The sequence below is a fragment of the Xiphias gladius genome, chromosome 3, assembly GCF_016859285.1.
Source record: "Xiphias gladius isolate SHS-SW01 ecotype Sanya breed wild chromosome 3, ASM1685928v1, whole genome shotgun sequence".
NCBI classification, from domain to species: Eukaryota; Metazoa; Chordata; class Actinopteri; order Istiophoriformes; family Xiphiidae; genus Xiphias; species Xiphias gladius.
In genome coordinates this window covers 14,359,758-14,380,521 of record NC_053402.1, presented here as the reverse complement: position 1 = coordinate 14,380,521, position 20,764 = coordinate 14,359,758, and the positions used below count along the sequence as shown (strand labels likewise).

At 40.7% G+C, this 20,764-nt stretch overlaps 2 protein-coding genes across 6 annotated transcripts in view; both read left to right on the top strand.

Moving 5' to 3' along the window:
- Positions 1-11,168, top strand: part of LOC120783409 (adenylate cyclase type 9-like) — a 32,090-nt gene extending 20,922 nt beyond the window's left edge. The window contains exons 2-10 of the mRNA XM_040116404.1: positions 184-356; positions 1,896-2,006; positions 2,426-2,682; positions 2,830-2,932; positions 3,715-3,923; positions 5,185-5,344; positions 5,685-5,827; positions 6,076-6,099; positions 6,469-11,168. Of these exons, the coding sequence (XP_039972338.1) occupies positions 184-356; positions 1,896-2,006; positions 2,426-2,682; positions 2,830-2,932; positions 3,715-3,923; positions 5,185-5,344; positions 5,685-5,827; positions 6,076-6,099; positions 6,469-7,819 (2,531 nt within the window). The 3' untranslated portion in view covers positions 7,820-11,168. The remainder of the gene's footprint in view (positions 1-183; positions 357-1,895; positions 2,007-2,425; positions 2,683-2,829; positions 2,933-3,714; positions 3,924-5,184; positions 5,345-5,684; positions 5,828-6,075; positions 6,100-6,468) is intronic.
- Positions 11,169-12,820: 1,652 nt separating this feature from the next.
- crebbpb (CREB binding protein b) overlaps positions 12,821-20,764 on the top strand; it is a 34,105-nt gene continuing 26,161 nt past the window's right edge. For all 5 annotated transcript variants that reach the window (XM_040116363.1, XM_040116392.1, XM_040116373.1 and 2 more), the window contains exon 1: positions 12,821-13,735. In XM_040116363.1, coding sequence (XP_039972297.1) covers positions 13,651-13,735 — 85 coding nt within the window. In that variant the 5' untranslated portion in view covers positions 12,821-13,650. The remainder of the gene's footprint in view (positions 13,736-20,764) is intronic.

Sequence of the window (20,764 nt, the reverse complement as noted above, 5' to 3'; positions counted from 1 at the left end):
TAGTTTTATGCCAGTGCCCGCTTACATAATTCACTAAGGGAATTCATTCTTCTGAATCCTAAAACAACTCCACAACCACCAGTACCTTCATATACACAGGGATGACTAAAGCCTCTCCCTCTCTCGCTCTCTTCTGTCTCTCTGTCTGTCTCTCTTTCTGTCTTTCTTTCCGTCTCTCTCCAGGCCTGAAGACCTACCTGATCTCTGGAAGGAAAGTGGAGCCTCACTCTCAGTGTAGCTGCTCCCAGTCAGGGTTGGCTGGTCCGGAGCATGCAGATCCTCTGTGTCCCACAGCCAGAGTGCACACACCTGATGGAGCCCCTTCAGCCTGCACCATAGCCCCTGACCGAGCCAAGGTGAGTCCACACTATCTCTAAAAAAAATTATATGAAATATTAGCCATGTACGTTGCGGGAGTAAGTATATTTCTGGTATCATTTTTCATTGCACATCTACACGTATTTTGCCTGAGGAAGATCACTGGGATGCATTATCTGCTAAAGCCTCTTTGATGTTTATCTTTTTGCTCTCTTTGTGCAGTTGTGGTTAGATTATCTTTGTTGATTTCCCTCTTCACTGTCAGTGCAACTGTAGGCATGCACTCGCATACAAGCCTCCATGTGCCGCTTGTGTAGTATGTCAGTCCTCATCAAATCCTTATTAATAAAGAACAAAGACAACAAAATAGTGAGATCCGATTAATTAGGCAGTAAAAAGTGTTGCTCTCCCCAGCAGACCATCTACATAATAACTGACCCTTAGTGTTCATCAATTCAGAACATGTCCATCCATTATGTCCTCCTTAGCTCTGCCTTCAAGGGAAATATCTAATTTTGTTTTTAATTGTACCACTGGGTCATGGACTCACTAAAACTGTTCAACACATTATTCCCTTACAATTACCCTAAAAACCATGCACCACTTTGCCTTATATTCACCCCAATTAATCCTCCTTTCTCTGTTCACATGTGCTCCCCATGATCCCTGCACAGATCTTTCAGCTCTCCACCAGGCCAGGTGGAAGGGGGGAGGGGTAGCAGTAGCTGGTTAAAGGGGAGTAGGAAGAGGATAGAGGATGATGGGAGGAAGGAGAATTAGTGGGGGTCCTCGTTATGGCGACAAATACAGATATGGTTTTACGCTGAAGAATCGTGTTCAGGCATCTTCAGAAAAGCTCAGTGACAACTGACTGTGTGAAAGGATTTAGAGAGCAGGTGTGGTAATGAATGTTTGCAAGTTAAACGTAGGGAGTGCATTTAGATGCACAGTGTGTGCTATCTCTGTGTTTCTATTATATAGTGTGTGTGTGTGTGTGTGTGTGTGTGTGTGTGTGTGTGTGTGTGTGTGTGTGTGTTTAGGCTTCTCAGTGCTTCACACCACGTTACACATGTCATAATCTGTCATAGTGCGTTATATCACACTGATCTCTTTCTCATACACTCACACATTCCATTCTGTTTGAAGAGGATGAGTGGGATGAAAATAAAGACCACGAGCTCGTCTAGACCCCCTCTACGCCTCTTGTTTACTCTCTATCTCCCTTTTCTGTTTTTTTTAATGGCTGCTGCTGCCCTTTTTAGCATTATCCTCATTGAAACAAATAATAGTAAGCCAATAAAATCTTGTAAGATGAATGGAAGACTTGTCACTTTTTGTGTTTAAATGTCAGGTTTTTCGTGTTTTTGCTGCTGCTCAACACCGTTTTGGTCACAGCTGATGCATGTGTTTTTTCATCTCTCTTTTCATGTTTTTTTTTTCTGCTCATATGCTCTCCTTGATCTGCATCACTCAATTTAATAATTATCTTTCGTCTTTCCTGCCCCCATGTGCTGCATCTCCTTCCCATTCTGCCCCCCCCCCAAAAAAAAAAAAAAAAAATCTCTGCCCCCTTCCAGTCTCCCTGTCTGTCCTGCAGTGTGGTCATGATACCAGGGGAGGATCAGGTTCTGGGGGAAGGAGCGGTGCTCAATGGCTGCCACGACGACCACAAGACCAACAGCAACACGGTTAGCCTGATGTTGTTACCTGAACCAAACGGATGAAACTTTATACTGTCCAAAAATGCTAAATGTCTGACTTTTTAGTTTGATAAGAGTCTGTTGCTATCAGTGCTTCTGTTCAGTATAGGGTATTTTATGTCACTATTTTCCATCAAACACCGGGACATCGTGAACCAATTACATTTACTCAGGCCCAGCTGCAAAAAGAAGGGCTCAAAAATAGTTCAAAGAAATAGAACTCCATGAGTCCCAGTTAAAGTGTGCCATAGAGACATGCATTTGAATTAATTTGACTGTAGCACACTCTTAAGTCTTAATATTACTACTTCATATTATTGCTCACCTGTCTCCAAAGCAGAAAGATCCATTAACACACTTTCATTTTTGGAAATTCAGGACTTCTCTTTCCCGTCTTTTCTCCTTAGGACTCTTCAAATCTGAAGTGTTCCCCAGTGGTTTCTGCAGGCCGCAACCCCAAGGCTCTGAACGGCCTGCTCAGTCCTCGACTGGAAGCCTTGAACAACAGCCAAACGTCACTGTGTGAGATGCTGCAGGAGAAGGAGAAGAAGACGTGGGGTGGAGGTTCCATGGGCATGGACCACTCAGCGCTCATCCCTCTGCGATCCAAGAACTTCAGGGAGAGGAGTGATGCCCACTTTGTGGACGTTATCAAAGAGGACAGGTGAGAATGACCTAAGAACAAAACTATTAACAAAACCACTCAGAATATGTAATCATAATGTAGAGTTGATCAGTAGGTCAATCTCAGATGTTAGTTGTACTTAATTGTACATAATATCTCCCTGACTTTCCTCCGTGCATGTGACAGCCTTATGAAGGACTATTTCTACAAACCTCCTATAAACAAGCTGAGCCTCACCTTCCTGGAGAAGAGCCTGGAGTCTGCTTACCGGATAAGCTACCAGGAGGAGGTGTGTGTGTGTGTGTGTGTGTGTGTGTGTGTGTGTGTAATAGCTACTGTATGTATATATGTGTGTGACATAAGGGTGCCTGTATGCCTGACTGTATAATGAGTGTTTATGTATACTTGTGTGTCTGTTTATTTTCTTATTCTATCTATACGTGCTGTGAGCTTAACATAGTTGCCTTTGGTCTGACTGTGGTTCTGACAATCATTCCAAGTTTTCCAAACCAGTGTCTCCTCATGATTCCAGTCATCCCATCTCTGCTGTCTCCATATGTGAGCATATCTGCATGTATTTCTGTCTGTTTGTCTTCTTGGGGGTTTGTGTTTTTCTGCGTGTCTGCTTCTCGTCTAGGAAACCTGTTAGGACTGCGTTATGACCGGACCGGTCAAGACTGCGGCAAAGAGAAATCACTGCAGGACATTAAAAGTAGTTTTGTGTTAGCGTGTGATGCCCTCTGCTGGTGTAACCTCAGAAGTGCATTTTCAATCTCGTGGCTGCAGCTGCTGCTACATTGTTGAGTCTAGTATATCATTTACTGACATAGGAATAGATTTCAGTTGAGATTTACTTAAATCGATAGATTAGATTATTGTTGATTGTTTGATAAATAAACTCTTTTTCAACAATGCATTTTTGCATCTGCAAATTTTCTTGGACTAATTTCCATTATTTCCTTATGCTCTTACATGTATGTTCATTAATATCCTTATACCTTTTTTATTTTCTTCCTCTCTGTTTTATTACTTCTGTCTCCCTTTTTTCCTCCCTACCTGTTTCCCCCCCAGGTGGAGACCCAAGCAGCGGTGCAGACTTTTGCCAGTCCAACATTCAGTTCTTTCCTGGACATGCTGCTCTGCTGCTCAGTGTTTCTGGCTCTCTCACTGGCTTGTTTCCTTCAACCGCTTGTCACCCAGCAGACTCTGTCCACACCAGCACTCATTCTGACAGCTGTGGCCGGCCTGCTGGAGACTCTGGCTCTGCTGTTTTCTATACGGTGAGATACTGAACACAGAGTGGGGTTCTTAAACTACTGGCCCATGGGCCAGATCCAGCCTGTAAGACATGTTAAGAATTTATTGTTACATCTGGCTGGGAATGTTTTTTTGTTTTTTTTCCCTGTTTTAATTTTTTAGTATTTTATTTTATTTTAGAGTAATTCTTTCATTTCAAGGCAAACTCACAACATACAAATTGACTCTTTACTTCACATTTTACATTTAGCAGGCTGCTCCTAACAGTGCAACTTGCCACCGTTAACGCTTCAGCTGTGACAAACGACACTCAGATTGAACGTGGCACACCTGACACCAAAATGTCCATTACTTAATCTGAAAGAATGGAGGCTTAGGAACTGTCTGGAGGAAAGACCGTTTCAAGAGGTGGACAGTTAATTGTTTTTTTTTGTGTGTGTGTGGAGTTGAATGCGACGGCTTCCTGTCTCATTTGAAAGTTTCTCCTTGAACACAATCGCAAGATGCTCAGCTTTGGTGTGTTTAGTTGAATTTTATTGTTAAGAAAAACAGGTGGTGTTTTTCTCCTGCCTTGAAACTGCCCCCTAGGTGCTAACAAGCTGACCAGAGTCCTCCAAGTAATTTGAGTTTTAAACCCCTGATACAAAGATTAGAAGAACTGAAAGGGTATGGACTGTCTTTACCCCCTTGAAATCATCAGACAATTACATTTGTAAAATTGTTTTTATGTGTAAATAAATTGTGTGTACATGATAATCAAATATTGTTGATGGGCATGTGCTTTCTGCTTTCTAATGGAAAAATAGAGTGGGTGGTGTGCTTACTTCCAAGTATACTTAAAATGTATTCTGGCAGTCTGAAAGCAGAGAGAAAGATGGACAAGGGGAGAAACGGGAGAGAAAAATGTTGGCTCAGATACGCATTTGGCTATCAGGGGAAACTCAGGCAGGGACTAATATATTAATACAGAGCCTGCAGCAAAAAGCTACAGAAGCCTTTTTTAACATAAACACTTATGTATTCTGTGTACTGGGGTGCCCTGATCCACATTCATCACTAAGATAAATAGGTATTATTTACTGACCCTTGGTTTGATTCATGTACTTAAATGGTTTGTGAATATACAGTAAACCAAAGTGTAGCTAATCATGTCTGGAATCAGCTTAACATTCAAGGCGAGATCAAGCTGGAGTCAAGTTTCAGATGAGCAGTTCGTTGACAACATCTCTAATCCATCACAGTTACCTGTATCAATCACAGCTTGTTGTTTTTTTTCCTCTCCAGTATGGCTTTCTACCTGGACAGCACGCTGAATTGCACTCGCGTGCTGATGAGGGCGATCTCAGGCTGGATAGCCCGTCACTTTATAGGAGCTGTCCTGGTGTCCCTGCCTGCTGTCGCTGTCTTCTCCCACGTCACCTGTGACATGCATCTCTCCATCCAGGTGGACTCCCAGTTTCTCCTGTTTAGAAATGGAATCTCGAGGGTGTGAAATACTGTTTTTGTTTTTTGGCTGCTCTTGATAGCGGAGTTAATCTCTTTCGTTCAAATTGTTTACTCAGGACGCGAGCATTGCTTCTGACCAGTAAAACACCTTACCTCTAGGGATACCAGTAAAATTTCCATCACTGAGTTTTTATCAATTACATTCAACGTATGTCTGTTAGTTGTACAGTATGTTAACATAGCTTGAAGTCAGTATAATCAACAGTAGTGGATAATCTTTACCACTGCGGGGATATTCTGACTAATGAAGATTACTCTCTGCCCCTTATTTTCCCCAGTTCACCATGTTCATTTGCTGTGCTGTCGTCATAGCTATCATTCAGTATTGCAACTTCTGCCAGCTCAGCTACTGGATGCGTTCAACTCTAGCAACATTGGTGGGATTGGGGTTGCTTGCCTTGCTCTTCAGCTCCCCCTGCAGGTGCAATATACTTGTTTTATTGTGAAGACGTGACTGAAGTGTGATAACACAATTTATTGTACAAAAATATTTTAAAAAAACTTGATATAATTAAATGTATGTGTTTTGTGTGTTGAATAATAGTGTAGAGATAATGTGTTGATACTGGGTCCCTGATTGAAATTTCAAGTAAAGAGCACAAGTATACGTTGGATATCTGGATGTACTTGTTGCATTAATTAGTGTCACTTGTGTTTCATCTCTTCCAGTGTTGCTAAGAGCCTGTTTTACTGGTAAGTATAGTGAGTATTGTTAGCATTGTTAGTGTCGTGATTTCTACCTGCTCACAGTTCTTTTTCAGAAAGCAAAGGGCTTTTATGTATTATGCCTTTTATTAGAGACGGAACGGAGGACCTTGGCCAAAAGCGAACTAGGGACATTGCAGTTTATGGTTAGCATCCAGAGCCCCAAGCCACTGTGGTGCTCCCAGTTCAACTTCTTACCTACATGGAAAAAACATTGATTTTGGTGAAGTGCACACATCTTATGCCGAAAGGTTCTGTAGTTGCGATTAGTTAGTTGCAGCTTTATAGGCTGTTTTCTATTTCCCTATATTTCTTTCTCCCTCTCTATGTCCGTCTGTCTGTCTCTGTCTCCACCAGGTCTGATAGGCAGAACAACAACAGTAACAGCTCCACCGTCATGTCTGACAGACCAGTAGACCCTGAATCACAGCCCTACCCAGAAGACCTGCTGGGCCCTGAGACCTGCGTGGCCTTTTTCCTTCTCCTTCTCCTCGTCTGGTTCCTTAACCGTGAATTTGAGGTCAGTTACCGCCTGCATTTCCATGGCAATGTGGAAGCTGATCAACACCGCATCAAGATCCAGAACATGAGGGACCAGGCTGACTGGCTGCTTCGCAATATCATCCCCATCCATGTAGCAGAGCAGCTAAAGGTCACCCAGAGCTACTCCAAGAACCACGACAATGTGGGTGTAATATTTGCCAGTATTGTTAACTTCAGTGAGTTTTATGAGGAAAGCTACGAGGGAGGCAAGGAGTGCTACCGTGTCCTCAATGAGCTAATTGGCGACTTTGATGAGCTGTTACGGAAGCCTGCCTTCACAAACATTGAAAAGATCAAGACCATCGGTGCCACGTACATGGCGGCAGCCGGTCTCAATGCGCAGCAGTGTGCAGACGCGGCACATCCTCATGCCCACCTCCGTGCTCTTTTCGAATTTGCCCTGGAAATGATGTGCGTTGTAGATGACTTCAACAAGAACATGCTGGGCTTTGGCTTCAAGCTTCGCATTGGATTCAATCACGGTCCTCTGACAGCAGGGGTGATCGGCACTACGAAGCTTCTCTATGATATCTGGGGCGACACAGTCAACATCGCCAGTCGCATGGATACAACAGGCGTGGAGTGTCGTGTCCAGGTCAGCGAGGAGAGCTACTGTGTGCTCAGTGGCATGGATTATGAGTTTGATTACCGTGGCACAGTTAATGTCAAAGGCAAAGGCCAGATGAAGACCTTCCTTTACCCTAAGAGCAGCGACAGTGGCCCTGTGCCTCAGTACCAGCTCTCAGTTTCGCCGGAGATCCGGGCGCAAGTAGATGGTAGCATTGGGCGCTCCCCCACTGATGAAATTGCCAGCATGGTGCCCACAACCAGCACGACGGCAAGCAGTACCAATACTATAGTACCCAGTGCCAGCGCTGGTTCCTCTGCTACCACAGGGCCTAGTCGCGAGAAAGAGGCAGACAGCCGTGAAAGATGCCCCCCCGCAGAGATTTCTCATGCCAGACGATCTGTGCCGCACAGTGGCCTGACATCTGTACCTGTTATCGATCCAGAAGGACCTCCTCCTCCTGCAAATAAAAAACAGCTCATGGTCTCAACCTCAGTCCAGCAAAATACACCCCAAAATTCAGCAAAGTCCCTGAAAGACATCAAGAAGGACAAATATGTGGATGGCCATAATGTTGGAGAGTTAACCAAACTTTAAGGATTTGCTACAGTAAATTGTCTACCCTTTAAGCTCTTGTTCCTGCCAGCTGGGATTTGTAGAATTGCTGTACATTTGGTCCTATGAAAAAACACCCACAGGCTTTTTCTCTGCATTAGCCAGGCAGCAGGTTGTTTTTAGTGTGAATCTGATTGGCTGATGGAGGGTGCTAGGTGGACCACAAAGAGAGTGTTGAGCAGGAACCGTGAGAAAATGGGAAGATGTGATGGCTGACTCTGAATCTTCTCTTGCCTGCTACAGATCCCATCATCTCCCATTAACTTACTTGATTATCTTTACACCTTTAATCTTGATTATTTCTTTAAAATGTCTTTTAAGTGCCTTTAGAATAGAATAATGTGTAGACTAAGCCTTTTCGAGTAAGGGAAGAATAACATAAAGGGAAAAATGTAAGTTAGCAAACTTTTTGGAAAAAACGCTTTGCTTTTGTTACGATTTTAACCTGTAAACTATGTTTTGCTATGATATTTTGCCTTTTATGAACGAAGAGCTCAGAAAACAGACCTTACATATGAAAAGTGCTACAAAGTGAGGAGAATCTCACTGTGTACCGAGTGAAGGGAAATAAGGTATCGCTCCAAGATATGTTTTAGTAAAATCTGCACTAAAACGCAGCAGAGCCTGTTTCCATGTTCTGCATGGAAGCCAGAAAACTCATCATGAAAGGCACAACAGAGACTAATCAATACAGGCTAAGGGCAGAGGAGTCCAAGCTGTGTGTCATGTGAGTGTATTTGCATGCGGTGTGTGTGCGTGTGCGTGTGCGTGTGTGTGTGCGTGTGTGTGTGTGTGTGTGTGAGTGTGAGAGTGAGAGTGTGTGTTTGTATGTGTCTGTGTAGTAAGGTCATGCGGGGTTTAATGAGGAGAGGTGCCTATGAGTTATGCGACTGACTTGGTGAAACTGCAGGATGACAAACACTTTAGGAACGCAGTTGAAAAAAAAAAATGTTTTTTTGCTGATGTGGCAGCTTTTTCTCTGGCCTCTGAAGATTTTTGTACTGCCTCACTACTTAGGCTACACTTAATCAGCATGCTTGCAACAACAGCACCATAGACGAGGCTAACTGCTACTAGTGTTTCTGCTGTCCCCCATGATCCAGGCTCTGGTAGGAAGTCAGGTTGTGTTTAGCGTTGATGAGTATTTCAGTGGATCCTACTAAGGTGCTGCTGTACCTGGAGAGTGTCTTTAGCCGTGACGTTAGATTGATTTAGAGAAAACAACTGCCTAGATTTGCTATGGATTACACTGTGTGTTAGTTGATAGTGCTTTTAAGACATGGATACTCAAAGTGGAATGTCACGAATCAAAACTAAATGTGTTTTATCGTATTTATTGTTACACAAAACTTGAACTGTTCATGTGAAGCTGCCCTCTCTAATTCGTATGATTTGACAGACATTACTGGATGCAAACAGCTGGACGCATTAGCTGCTTCAGTCTTGAAATGGCATGAAACTTAATGTAATAGCACTATAAAAGCAAAGGCAGTGGACCAAATGTATTTCACATGACTCCCTAGGTTATTTAGTCTTTTCTTTTTGACTTAAATGATTTTGTGTTGTTATGTTAGACTATTAAGGAGATCCAACTGATTAAACTATACATCTCTTGCTGTTACATTTTCTGTCTGTTACTGTTTCTTAGCAAAAAGGATTGTGTGCTCAGAGGCAAAAAAAGTATTACCGTGAAATCCACTTCAGTGTCTTATTTTGACATTTGAATATTCTGAACTGCAGATTAACAACCCCTTATATTTTTAAATTACTGTTGAATAATTACTACTTTTAAGTAATAAAGCAACTAAGATGAATATTGCAGAACAACAAAGAACCAATTTGTCGTCTTTTATCATGCCGCATTTAACATTACCCTAATTTGTTTTCTTTGTCTGAGTCTGAAATTATGGTAGCCTGTGCCTTTTTTAACTTTGAACTTGATTTCCCTTTTTTTTTTTCACTGTCACCTCCTAAATTGGTTTAATTTCTTAAGACACTTAATATTTCTCGAAAGCTTACACTATGGGAATGTTTACTTTTGTGCTTGAAGGTCATAAAATTTGAGCAGTGCCTTTTCTTAATATATACAATTAAATGTAAATGTACCAAACATACTCTACATTAGTTGGCCTTATTGTAGTCTTGGATATCTTTGTGTTTGGCCCTCCAGTTTGTACTGTATTTATTGCTTAGATGGAGTTGTGGTTGTTTTAAATGCAATAATAAGAGCTAAACATCACTGGTTTAATAGGGAAAATGAGCTTCTTTTCGCTTATGAGCACACAACTCTTGTACCAGCCTAAAATTTGTTTTTGTTTTACTACAATAAAGGGACTCTTAGAATAATAATTATTGTTATTATCCAAGGTTAATTGCTCAATAGGGGTCATGATACTTGAGTGTCAGGTTAAGCGCATAAGCTACATTGCTTTCTTTTTGTTTTCCTTAGTAATTTTGATAAGCTCTTTTGAATAATGTGTTTTTTATAAACTTTGAATTTTTTTTTCTGGATTAGTGTTGTTTGCAACAAACAGGAACATTAAGATAAGAGTGTAAACTCAGATTTGATTGCCACTTTTTTTTTTCTTTCACTGCAAAAATGAGCTTATCTGTTGACTTGGTTGGATCTACTGAGATGTAAGTGACATTCTGAACCCGAGAATGACACAAGGGGAAAATTTTGATGCCAAAGAGTGTCATTACCATCTCATGAATTTTCCTAGTATGCTATGTCTTATCCCCTTCTTAATTTGCAGGTTGTGTTGTGCTCGTTCAAGAAAATTCATTTATATACTCACTGTTAAAACACATTTGCACAAGGCACTCACTTTTTATGTACAGTATGCCTTTATATTGTATATTATCTGAGCATTTTCTATTATTTATATAAGCGCATGTACTACAATATGAAATAGTGTAAGGAACTGGGTAATTTTAACAATGTTGGAATAATATTTGTGTGTTCTTTTAGCCTGCATGTGTGTAAAAATGTACGAGTGTTTGTAAAACGGTGTGGTTGTGTGTGTTTTGGAAGGGCTGCTCTAATCTTAGCAGGAATGTGAGCTAGACATTTTAGTTAACTTTGTCATCTCAAAAATGATGACATGTTAGGGCAGTAAGGCTTCAGTCAATACAGATTTCCTTTTCTTTTTTAAATTCAAACTGGCCAAATAAAATGGATGAGGCACTACAAGATGTATGCCGACAGGCAGTATCTCAGTAACCTGCTACAGGCAAGTTTTAATGAATTGTTGCTTTCTCTGGAAATGTTTTTGTATATAGCACGCAAATAGGTATGCAAGCGAAGATTAAAAACTGAATAAAGTCAGTTGCTGGGAAATGTTGTCCGGTTGAATTTATAGCCTGTACACTACATCCTGTTGTGTGTTTACAAGTGGTGGACTGTAGCTCAGTGCATGTTCTCAAGTACTGTTCTGAAGTAGCCAAGAACGTTGAGGTACTTGTACTTAACTTGATTGTTTCTGTTTTATGCTGTTTGATACTGTGTGTCTTGGATACTATATTACTCCATTGCCTTATAAAGTTACTTTTGCAGATTTAGATTTTACATATAAAACATTACATTCATACAATATGAAACATTGTTATAGATTAAACTACCCAACATAATATAAAGTTGTTTAAATTAGCTCCAGCCCCAAACCAGCTACAACATTAAATGCTGCCTACATGTTTATGAATAAGTAATGTTAATGAAATTATATATACAGAATAACAAGGACAGTTATGCTGCATGAGTACTTTTACTTTAAATACTAGGAACACAGTTTGCTTATTAGTGTAGTTACAATGATTGCAGAATTTTCACTTCTAATGGAGTATTTTACAGGCATTACTTATTCTACTCAAGTAAAGGGTCTGAATACTTCTTTTACAACTGGCATTTACTGGTACCCGCACAGGGTATCAAGAGAGAATTACTTTGCCTCTGTGGTTGGGTATTTTTGTTTAAAGAATGAGACTGCCCAGGAATATTTGAGTACGTTTGAAGAATAATTTGTTTCGATTTTCCAACAAATGGAGCTGGTACAGAACCAGGGAAGATGTATATGGCTTAATATAACTGCTGTTCATACATTTGCACATACCATACATGAATACTCATGTAAAATATGTATCTGAATAAAGTATTTTAAAATGTATTAGTAAGGGGATGATGGTAAGCTGTAATGTGCAGTTTTGTAAGAAGTTTTTAAAACCTTCACTTAAGTAAAAGTAACAATACTATGGTATAACAAATACTCCATTAAAGGTATGACTCCTGCATTCCAAATTATACTAAAAGTAGAGATGTACTGTCAGCAAAGGTTACTTGAAGTATGAAAAGTACTAATTATGCAGAATGGCCCTTAACAGAATCTTATGTTATCATATTTTTGTATTATGTATTTTAATGGTGTATTTGGTCAATGTGGAGACAATTAAACTACTTTATTTTGGCTACTACTAAGTAGTATAATATAGCAAAGACCCACATTTTACAACGTTTATATGTTTTGAATGAAAAAAACTGTAGCTATCAGATAAATATAGTCAGACTAAAAGTAAAAAGTATTTGCATGTAAAATATAAAAGAGCATAAAACTGAAGTACTTTACTATACTAGTAATACTACCTCAAAATGACTTAAAGAAATGCACTTATTTACCTTCCACCACTGGTAATATGAAGGAATGAAGGGATTGTAAAGTATAGTTTGCATTTTAACCTTGAGAATTCATTGGATTTTTTGCTCCTCAAATGCGTATTTTCTACTTACTATTTACTACTAGTAATGCCATGTCTTTGTAAAGTTTCAAACAGGTATAGCACAGCAAATTTCTAATTTTTTTTTTTTTGGGGGGGGGGGGGTTATTTCAACCCCCAGACGCAAATTCACGTACGTCCACATGACGCACGGTGGGACACACAGGTTTACGTCAGGGCGTCATGCACGAAACCTCCCCCTCCTCCCCCTCAGTCTAGCTGGGAAGAAAAAAAAAAAAACTTTTTTTTTTGTATCGGAGGAATCAACAGCCGCCATCTTGACGCGGCTCAGAATCGGGATTTCTGGGCAGCATTAATTTTAAAAACCGATCGGAGCTTCCCAGACCGGGCTCAAACGGCTTTTTTCGTGCAAAATTCGAAGTGTTAGTTCTTCCGATGAGAATTAATGCAAACATGTGAGGATTACATGGGTTTTTATCGTCTCGAAAGCCCACTGTAAATTTGATTTCCCTTTTAGAGAGCGCCGTTTCTCGCCGTATCTACGTCCCGAGACGCTGTATTTAACGGGAGACAGCGACGAGAAAAATAATCCACCTCATAGAAAATATTTTTTGAATTTTGCTCTTTTTATTTAAGCCCAAAATAGATTTTATGGCTGCTCGTTTCGACTGCGAAAAAAATGATTCTGTACGGACGTGAAACCGGCGATCTGCGGAGAAAGGGATTTTCTTACGCTGTGTGTAATATTTTATGATTGATTTTTATTTATTTTTCTCGAACCGAAATAATTTTTGGACGTAATTATTGAGGATAATTATGTGGGTGTTGGGTGTTGGATTATCATGGGGTGATCTTCGACGGCGAAGCGTGGCGCTGTTGCCCTTCTTTTGAAACCTTTTTCTCCAGGCAACATTTCGCCAGTCTGCCAGTCGAGGAAAAAAAAAAAAAAACTGTTAAATTGCTCTTTTTACGCGCAACGGTAGGAAAAGTTACCCGTTATCACGAGCCGGAGGGGCCGACAAGTTGGACTCGTCCTGCTCTTATTTTCCTGCATCATCATCCATTCATAATTTTTGCCGACCAGGATGGCTGACAATCTGCTGGATGTCGGACCCCCCACTGCAAAGCGACCCAAGCTCAATTCGCCTCTTTCGGGATCAGACGGCCCAGGTAAGGACGGCACACAGTTTTACACGTGTGTAGCTTTCCTCGCGGAGAGGCTGTGCCGACTCGCGGTACAAGCGCGTGTCCGTAGAGCCGGCGCTGGGCACGGTCTCTGCTGTTTTTAAGAGGATGGATGCGTCCACCTCAGGGAAAAGGAACCACGGTAGTGTAAGACCCATCAGCCGCTACAGTGGGGCTGCGCAAGTATCGCAGGGAAACTGTACATCAAGTTCCTGTAAGACGGATTGTTCAATTCCACAGGTAACTGAAAATTTTTACCGTAAACTGCAATTAGTGTAAAAAAAAAAAACCAAAAACAACAACAACAAAAAAAAAAACTGCAAACTCACTGCCTCTTCATCGCACGAGAATTGCAATTGCTGAGCAGGGAGAGTTTGCTCCCAACTTTTCTGTCTTGCGGGGTAAAAGTAAAGTTAAAAAAAAAACCCACAATAACATCTCAGAGATACTGATGAATAAAAGGTTGACTTAATGTCTGCAGGGGTTTTATAGAGTTTGGTTCCCTTTTTCTTTGTTACTTCTTCGTGCCCCCTCTTTCCCGAGTTAACAAAAAGCACCCGCACAAACCTGGCACCATAAAAATGTTGTGATCCCCTTAGAAAAAGTCCTCATTGCGGTGGGGAAATGCTGCCTCTGTACCCTCGGAGTCGGGTGGGATTGAGTGCCTTGCTCACTGTCGCTCCAGCGGTGCAGACCCCGCGACGGCCCAAGCACTCGAACCAGTGTCGCTTGATTGGAAAAGGTGATCCGCGATTGGTCGACTTCAAAAGTTACCTGAGGAAAATATAGTGGAAGATTTGCTTTGTAGCAACATCTAGATTTTTTTTGTCTTCAGCCAATTTGAGAGCGAGTGAATGACGTGCGTAACATCGCTTCAGAGCTGAGCGAAACTGCTGCCATGATAAGGGTGAGTATTAGGAACTAGCCCTAGGATCTGCCTCTTCACCAGTCCAACCTGCAGAGCAACTTGGCTCCATTACAGGGCAAGTTGGACTGTTTAATAGCAGAGGGTTCCTTTTTTTTTTTTTTTTTAAACAAGCGTGCATATTTTAAGGTTAGCACATTACGTGGTTACTTAAGTAAGCAGGTGATGGCACACCACCCTCTCAATAAACCTGTGAGGCTTTATACAATGTATGGTGAGCGGACGTAGGTGTCCCAGTGTTGTTCAAGCTCTGATTTGTGTATGTGGTTAGTGGTTGAAACAAAATGATGACAGACACCCATGATTTGAAGCTGCTACCTATCTGATTGGAGGTCGAAATTAATTATATGTGAATAATAAAAAATTTGATAGACTTGGCACCAGGGCTACACATTTACCGTTTCTCTAAAACTGCCTGGCGACTTCTTTAAACTTGAACAGAACTTTTGGCTTCTGTTTGTCCCAGCAGGACCAATCATATCATGTATGAACCCATTTTACATGGACAGTGGCCGCTACTTTGAAGAGGGAAAAACTGCAGATGCTTCCTGAAAAGGTGACTCTGCAATCACATTGGGTCTACATGAGAAAGGAGGCTTCCCTGTATCTCTCAGAGGAAAGCAGGGAAAGGTGTTGAGTGGCTGTGTCTCAGCACTAGCTGTCAGTGTGATTTTTTTTTTTTTTTTTTTTTAGTAGGCAAGACAAAATGACGGGACAGTGTATTTGAGAGTACGGCTGCAGCCAACGATTATTATCATTGTCAATTAAGGTGCTAATTTTTTTTTTCGCATTAATCGTTTCATCCATAAAATGTCAGAAAATATTAAAAACATCCATTCCATTTCCCCTGAGTCCTGGGTGACAACTTCAGAGGTTTTTGTTATTTCCTACCAGTAGTCCAAAAACCCAAAGAGATTCAGTTTACAGTGATATAACAGAGAAAAGCAGAAAAAAAAAAGAGAAACTGACACCATGAAATAAGTTGGCATTTTTTTCTTGGAAAAAGAAAAAAACCCAACACATTTTCTGGTGATTAATTTTTTTGATTAAACGACATAACGATAAATTTACTATTCATTGCAGAACTTCTTAAGAACAGAAAACCTCTCAGTGAGCTCCCTTCACTTTTACTACATGAACATATTTTTGATTTAAAGTTGTTTTTTTTTTTTTTTTTTTTTTTTTAATTACAAAGGACCAGTTTCCCTATTCTTAAAAGCTAAAATTAAAATACTGCTTTTATCAGCCTTCCAGTTTAGGGTCCTTACAGCAGTATTATCGGCCCATTCTAGTTATGCATGTGTATATCCATATATAGTGTACTTTCTGTGTAGTCAACATAGCTTCGCTGTTATTTGTTGTGCATTCGCTGGCACCAAGCATTGAAAAAGCATGAACCATTTAATTTCAGTGAAGTCAGTTTTGGGATTGCACCACTGCAGCCACCTCTCAACTCTAATCTTTTAGAGAGTTTATAAAGACGGGTACAGTTGCTTAATTCAAATTTTAGTGACGATCGGAAACATCTGTCTGCTATTTGGAAACAGCTGAGAAGTTTCTTTGTTTGGTCTGTCTTGTTTTCTGCGGGTGGCTGCATTATCTTGCCGTCTGACAGAATTCGGGCTTCAGCCAAGGTAGCGCATCCTTTCAGAAGAATGACAGGACCTTTCGTTGGGCAATAAAGCAGCCTGACACCGGGCCTCCTCCCCCACTTCTGCCAGAAGCCCTTTCTGTCTCAGTTGACACACACACAAACACATGTATTCAGTATGACATTGCGCAGTGTTTCTTGTAGACCGTCTCTATTTGAAGTCCTGGATGCGGCTCAGGGTCTTAAGTACACTGAAAAGATTTTAAGTGCCCGGCTGCAGATGGGAGGATAAGCAGTTTTTTTTTTTTCTCTTTCTTGAGTTAAAAAACCTAATTCTGAGACAATTGGGAGGCAGATCTGTGCAGAACTTAGTTTGCAGCCTCACTCGTCTACGGTGCATTTTCCTTCTGCACTCTCAAATTTACTTGGTTTGTTTGAATTGGAAATCTGTGTGTTGAACCTAAATTAAAAAAACAAGGTTAATACAGATTATTTTTTTTGAATGATTTCAGATAGCACATGGTTATTGGTGTATATTTTCCCATAGTCTTGTAGTCTGAAGGCACACTTCCTTCAGGTGTGATTGCTTATCCTTGGGTACCCCTGATATTCAGATCTGAATTGCACATCTTGAACCCTAAAAAACTATTTAAAATTTCAAAGAGAAGACTTCAGACAATTTAGATTGATGGTTTTCAAAGTAAAATATTTCAGCGCAATAAATTATAACTTATTAATAAATTCAGTATCTCAAAATTAAGTATTCAGTGGTGATAAAATTTAAAACTTCATTTGCTGCCAAGATTAAAAAAAATATGGTAATTATTTGCTTTCACAGATGTGTCACAATATACCTTAGTGGGTTTGGCTTACAGAGTCATGTTTGTTATTGGTAAAGCTTTTTTGTATTGGTTATCTGACATCTCCCTTTGCCACATCCAACCCAGTACACATGGAGCTGTCGTTCACAGCCACAGATTAGAAGCTAGTCTTTGATGTATAAGTTACTGGTTTCAGTTTTTTATGTTTCTCTAGTCTCGTGTCAGTATGTGTTTGCGCCTGTGGCCGCGGGCAAGCGTCAGGCTTGTTTTCATTTGTTTGGCTGAGTGGGCGTGTCAGCGCCAGAGGTGAGAAATGGGCAGCAACTCTCCAATTTTACTGCCCCCCTAGCAGGGTTTCCTCCTCCTCTGTCTGGCCTGTGTGTACTGTCACCTATCCCTGGGTAAGCATTATTGAGATACATAAGCATTAGCACATGTTCAAATACAGCCAACCGTTACAACGTTGCCTCTCACCAGCATGGCGAAGCATTGGCAGAAGATACTCTGGATCTGCTTTCTAATGTCTCGGCTGAGGTGGAACTGATAGAGATGATTAGAAGGGTAGGTGGCACTGGATTCCAGTCAGCCAACCCAAACAGTTCTGCCCCTTAGCCATCTGTACATCTACCCTGTTCCTACCTCGGCTCTTAACATTTATATCGCGCACATTCAAAGCAGGCTAATGTCCTCTGGAACAAGACTGTGAGCTGTTTCATTCATTTACATCTCTGTGTCTCCAAAATCTGAATGAAAACTCTTTCCTGCCTTCTGAGATCACGTAGCCGTATCCAAAATTTTTCTTGTCATTTTCTCTGAATGGCTTTGGTTTTCATAAACACAGTGCAGCAAATGACTGCTGTCCCAGCTCTACAAGTGTAGTGTGCTGCTAATTTACACATCTTGAAGTCATCACAACTTTTCTTATAAAGCACCATATTAAAGGTTTTACAAATGTACTGCCAATCAAATTTGTTGAAAAACAACCCCATAGTTCCTCAGTTGTCAAGTGTGACTTTACATTTTCTTAAATTTCTTTTGCTTATTTTATCAGTCCGATTTAAAAAAGCAAAACGGTATTCTTGATGTGTACTTACTTCTTGTGCACAGGCCCAATGTATTGATGGGACGCCTCAGAAAAATGGGGAGCACCTAGTCTCAGCCAGTTAAAACTGCTAAAGATCATGTATTTTTTGTATAATGAAGTTGTTCTCGTTTTACGAAAAGTTATGTCTGCAGCAGTGTGTCACAATTGGAGCCTTTCAGTGATGAGACTTGTGTACGATGAGCAAATATAAATCCAAAGACTTTTATGGAGACATTTATTAAGACAAAAAAAATTAAGTTTGGTTGCATGTCAAGCATCCTAAAAACATGCCATAGAAGGATTAATTCAAACTTTGTGAAATTAAATGATCATTTCTTTCAATAATGTCGCACATGACATGCAATCTGGTGACATGCATGAAGGAAACACTTATATAAAATAATTTTAATTTATTCTGCCTTTCATACAGGCCCTAAATTTCGTTGTCTAGCTTTGTAGTCTTCAGGTTTGTCTCAAGTGTTTTTTGTGGTTAAAGACTTTGACAGACAGACACACGGTCTCCTGGTAGTAGTGACATGAATACCTTTGTTGTGTGTGTTTTCATTGTGCTTGCTTTGCTCGTGAGAAGCTGCACACTTAACTACTTTCTCCCTTTAGTGGGGCAAGCCCTATAGACATTAATTTCCGTGAAAGAGTGGGTGAGTGAGCGAAAAAGTTATACTGTTGGTCAGCCGAATCCCGAGCGACTGAGTGCTGAAGTTACACCATTGGTTGGCCAGCCGAGTGTTGGAGTTTCCCCATTGGCTGTTGCTCTTTCAAAGTGAATTTGGGCAACCAGTTTCTATTGTGTCATCAGGGGGGCGTTTACAGACTCTGTGCGAAAAATCCAGCAACTTTTTGGACAAACCTTAGCTACTCTCCAAAGAAGAGAGTCGCCAGTATTGCCTCGCGATCGCGAGGTTGGGCTTTCCCTCCGCAGGCAAACTTTTATGCGTCTCATTCCATTAACCACACAGCAGCTGACACAGAAATGAATTAGCTCCTAACTTTCCCTCTGAGTGAACATTTGACAAGTAAATATAGCCGAAACAACAGCACAGCCGTTGTCTGTAACTTATGTGTATGGTTATTTTGTCAGATTCCGTTGCGGTTATAAAATCAGGATTTTAGCAGTGCAGATCAACAGCTTGGAAATGTCTTGGAAATTACTGCCGGTTAACATGTAGTCTTAATGGGCCGTGTTACAGTCAATATTTCTTACTTATTTTCATACTAGACAACAGAAACAGAAAAAGATGTAAATAAAAACAGCTTTATTGGGAATTCGGCTGTATTACAACACTATACGTGAGCACAGACAGTAGGAGAAAAGCAAACGAAGGGCTGTCCAGCCATATACTAGGTTTTCACCTAGTGTTGTTGAAAGAGAAAGGGGGAGCATCTTATTCTTTCCATTTTTATCCCATCTCTTTCTAACTCTGTTAAGGCTGCATAGCCTGCTATTATCTCCCAGACTGTAAAGTCTAACTGAAGATTTTCATGTGGCTGCTGAAAACCTTTGGGTGAATGACAACTGGCAGCAACAATGTCCTCTTCAGGTGAGAATAGTATGACTCAAGTGTTGAGATTCTCTGGTTTGTAGATGCTTTCGTTTTCACTACTTGGCATATGATTGCTGCTGGGTGTGCTCATCATATCCTTGCTGTATAATGAGTAAATTCAAATCATACTCTCAGCCTTTTGAAAAGAATCACCACGCTGAAGGCGCTTTGTCTCCTTCAGCTAGGTTTTTGGCCTCAGTGTATCCTCTCCCTCTTAAGTTCGTGTGGTCTTAATCTTGTTGCTGAATAGGACTCGAGCAAGGCACAGGTGCTTGCTCTCAACTAGGCAACATCCATGTCTCATGCTGTAATCATGATACTTGTTGCTTTAACCTTCATCACTAACAGCTCATGCATTTCATTTAAAGCTCAAGGCTGCAATATTTAAGCACATATTAATTGCCCCTATATTTCATTGAGACACAGGTTGGATTTCTCTCCACCCTTACAAACCTAGTGGCCCCAGACGCTGAGCTAGGCGTGTGTAGGGGTATGGCTGTTGTGCTGGGGAAATCTTTATTGGCTGACATACAGAGGTACACTTGCACCTGCACGTGAAGGACCTTGGCATAGACGTGTGATTTGGACTGTAACCTTTATTAATGTTCTCTGTGTGTTGAATGTTCATGTTTACTTTTTCTGCATAGACGCAAGAGTACTCTAAGCTGCAGAGCAAATCCTCTGCACTTTTTCTACTCCTCAGTGCTACTTTAGAGTTATGGCAGGGGCTGAACTGCTTTAGTGTAATTTTGTGCACATGCATGTTTGCCGTGTGTGTACATCCACATTATACCTTAAGTCAAACAAAGCTGTTTTGCCTATTCAGTCTTGACTGTACTTGCATAGAATAAGGTTAGCCCATATGCCCGTTCAAGAAAATTTTACAAATTGATGTGTGATGTTGTTACAGTGTTTCTTAAATACACAATAAAAACTCACATTGCTGTCTTCTACATTTGATTTTAATTTTAAATGTTGCTCACGCACAACTGCCACAAATATATTTTGCATCATATTGACACGTGGAAAAT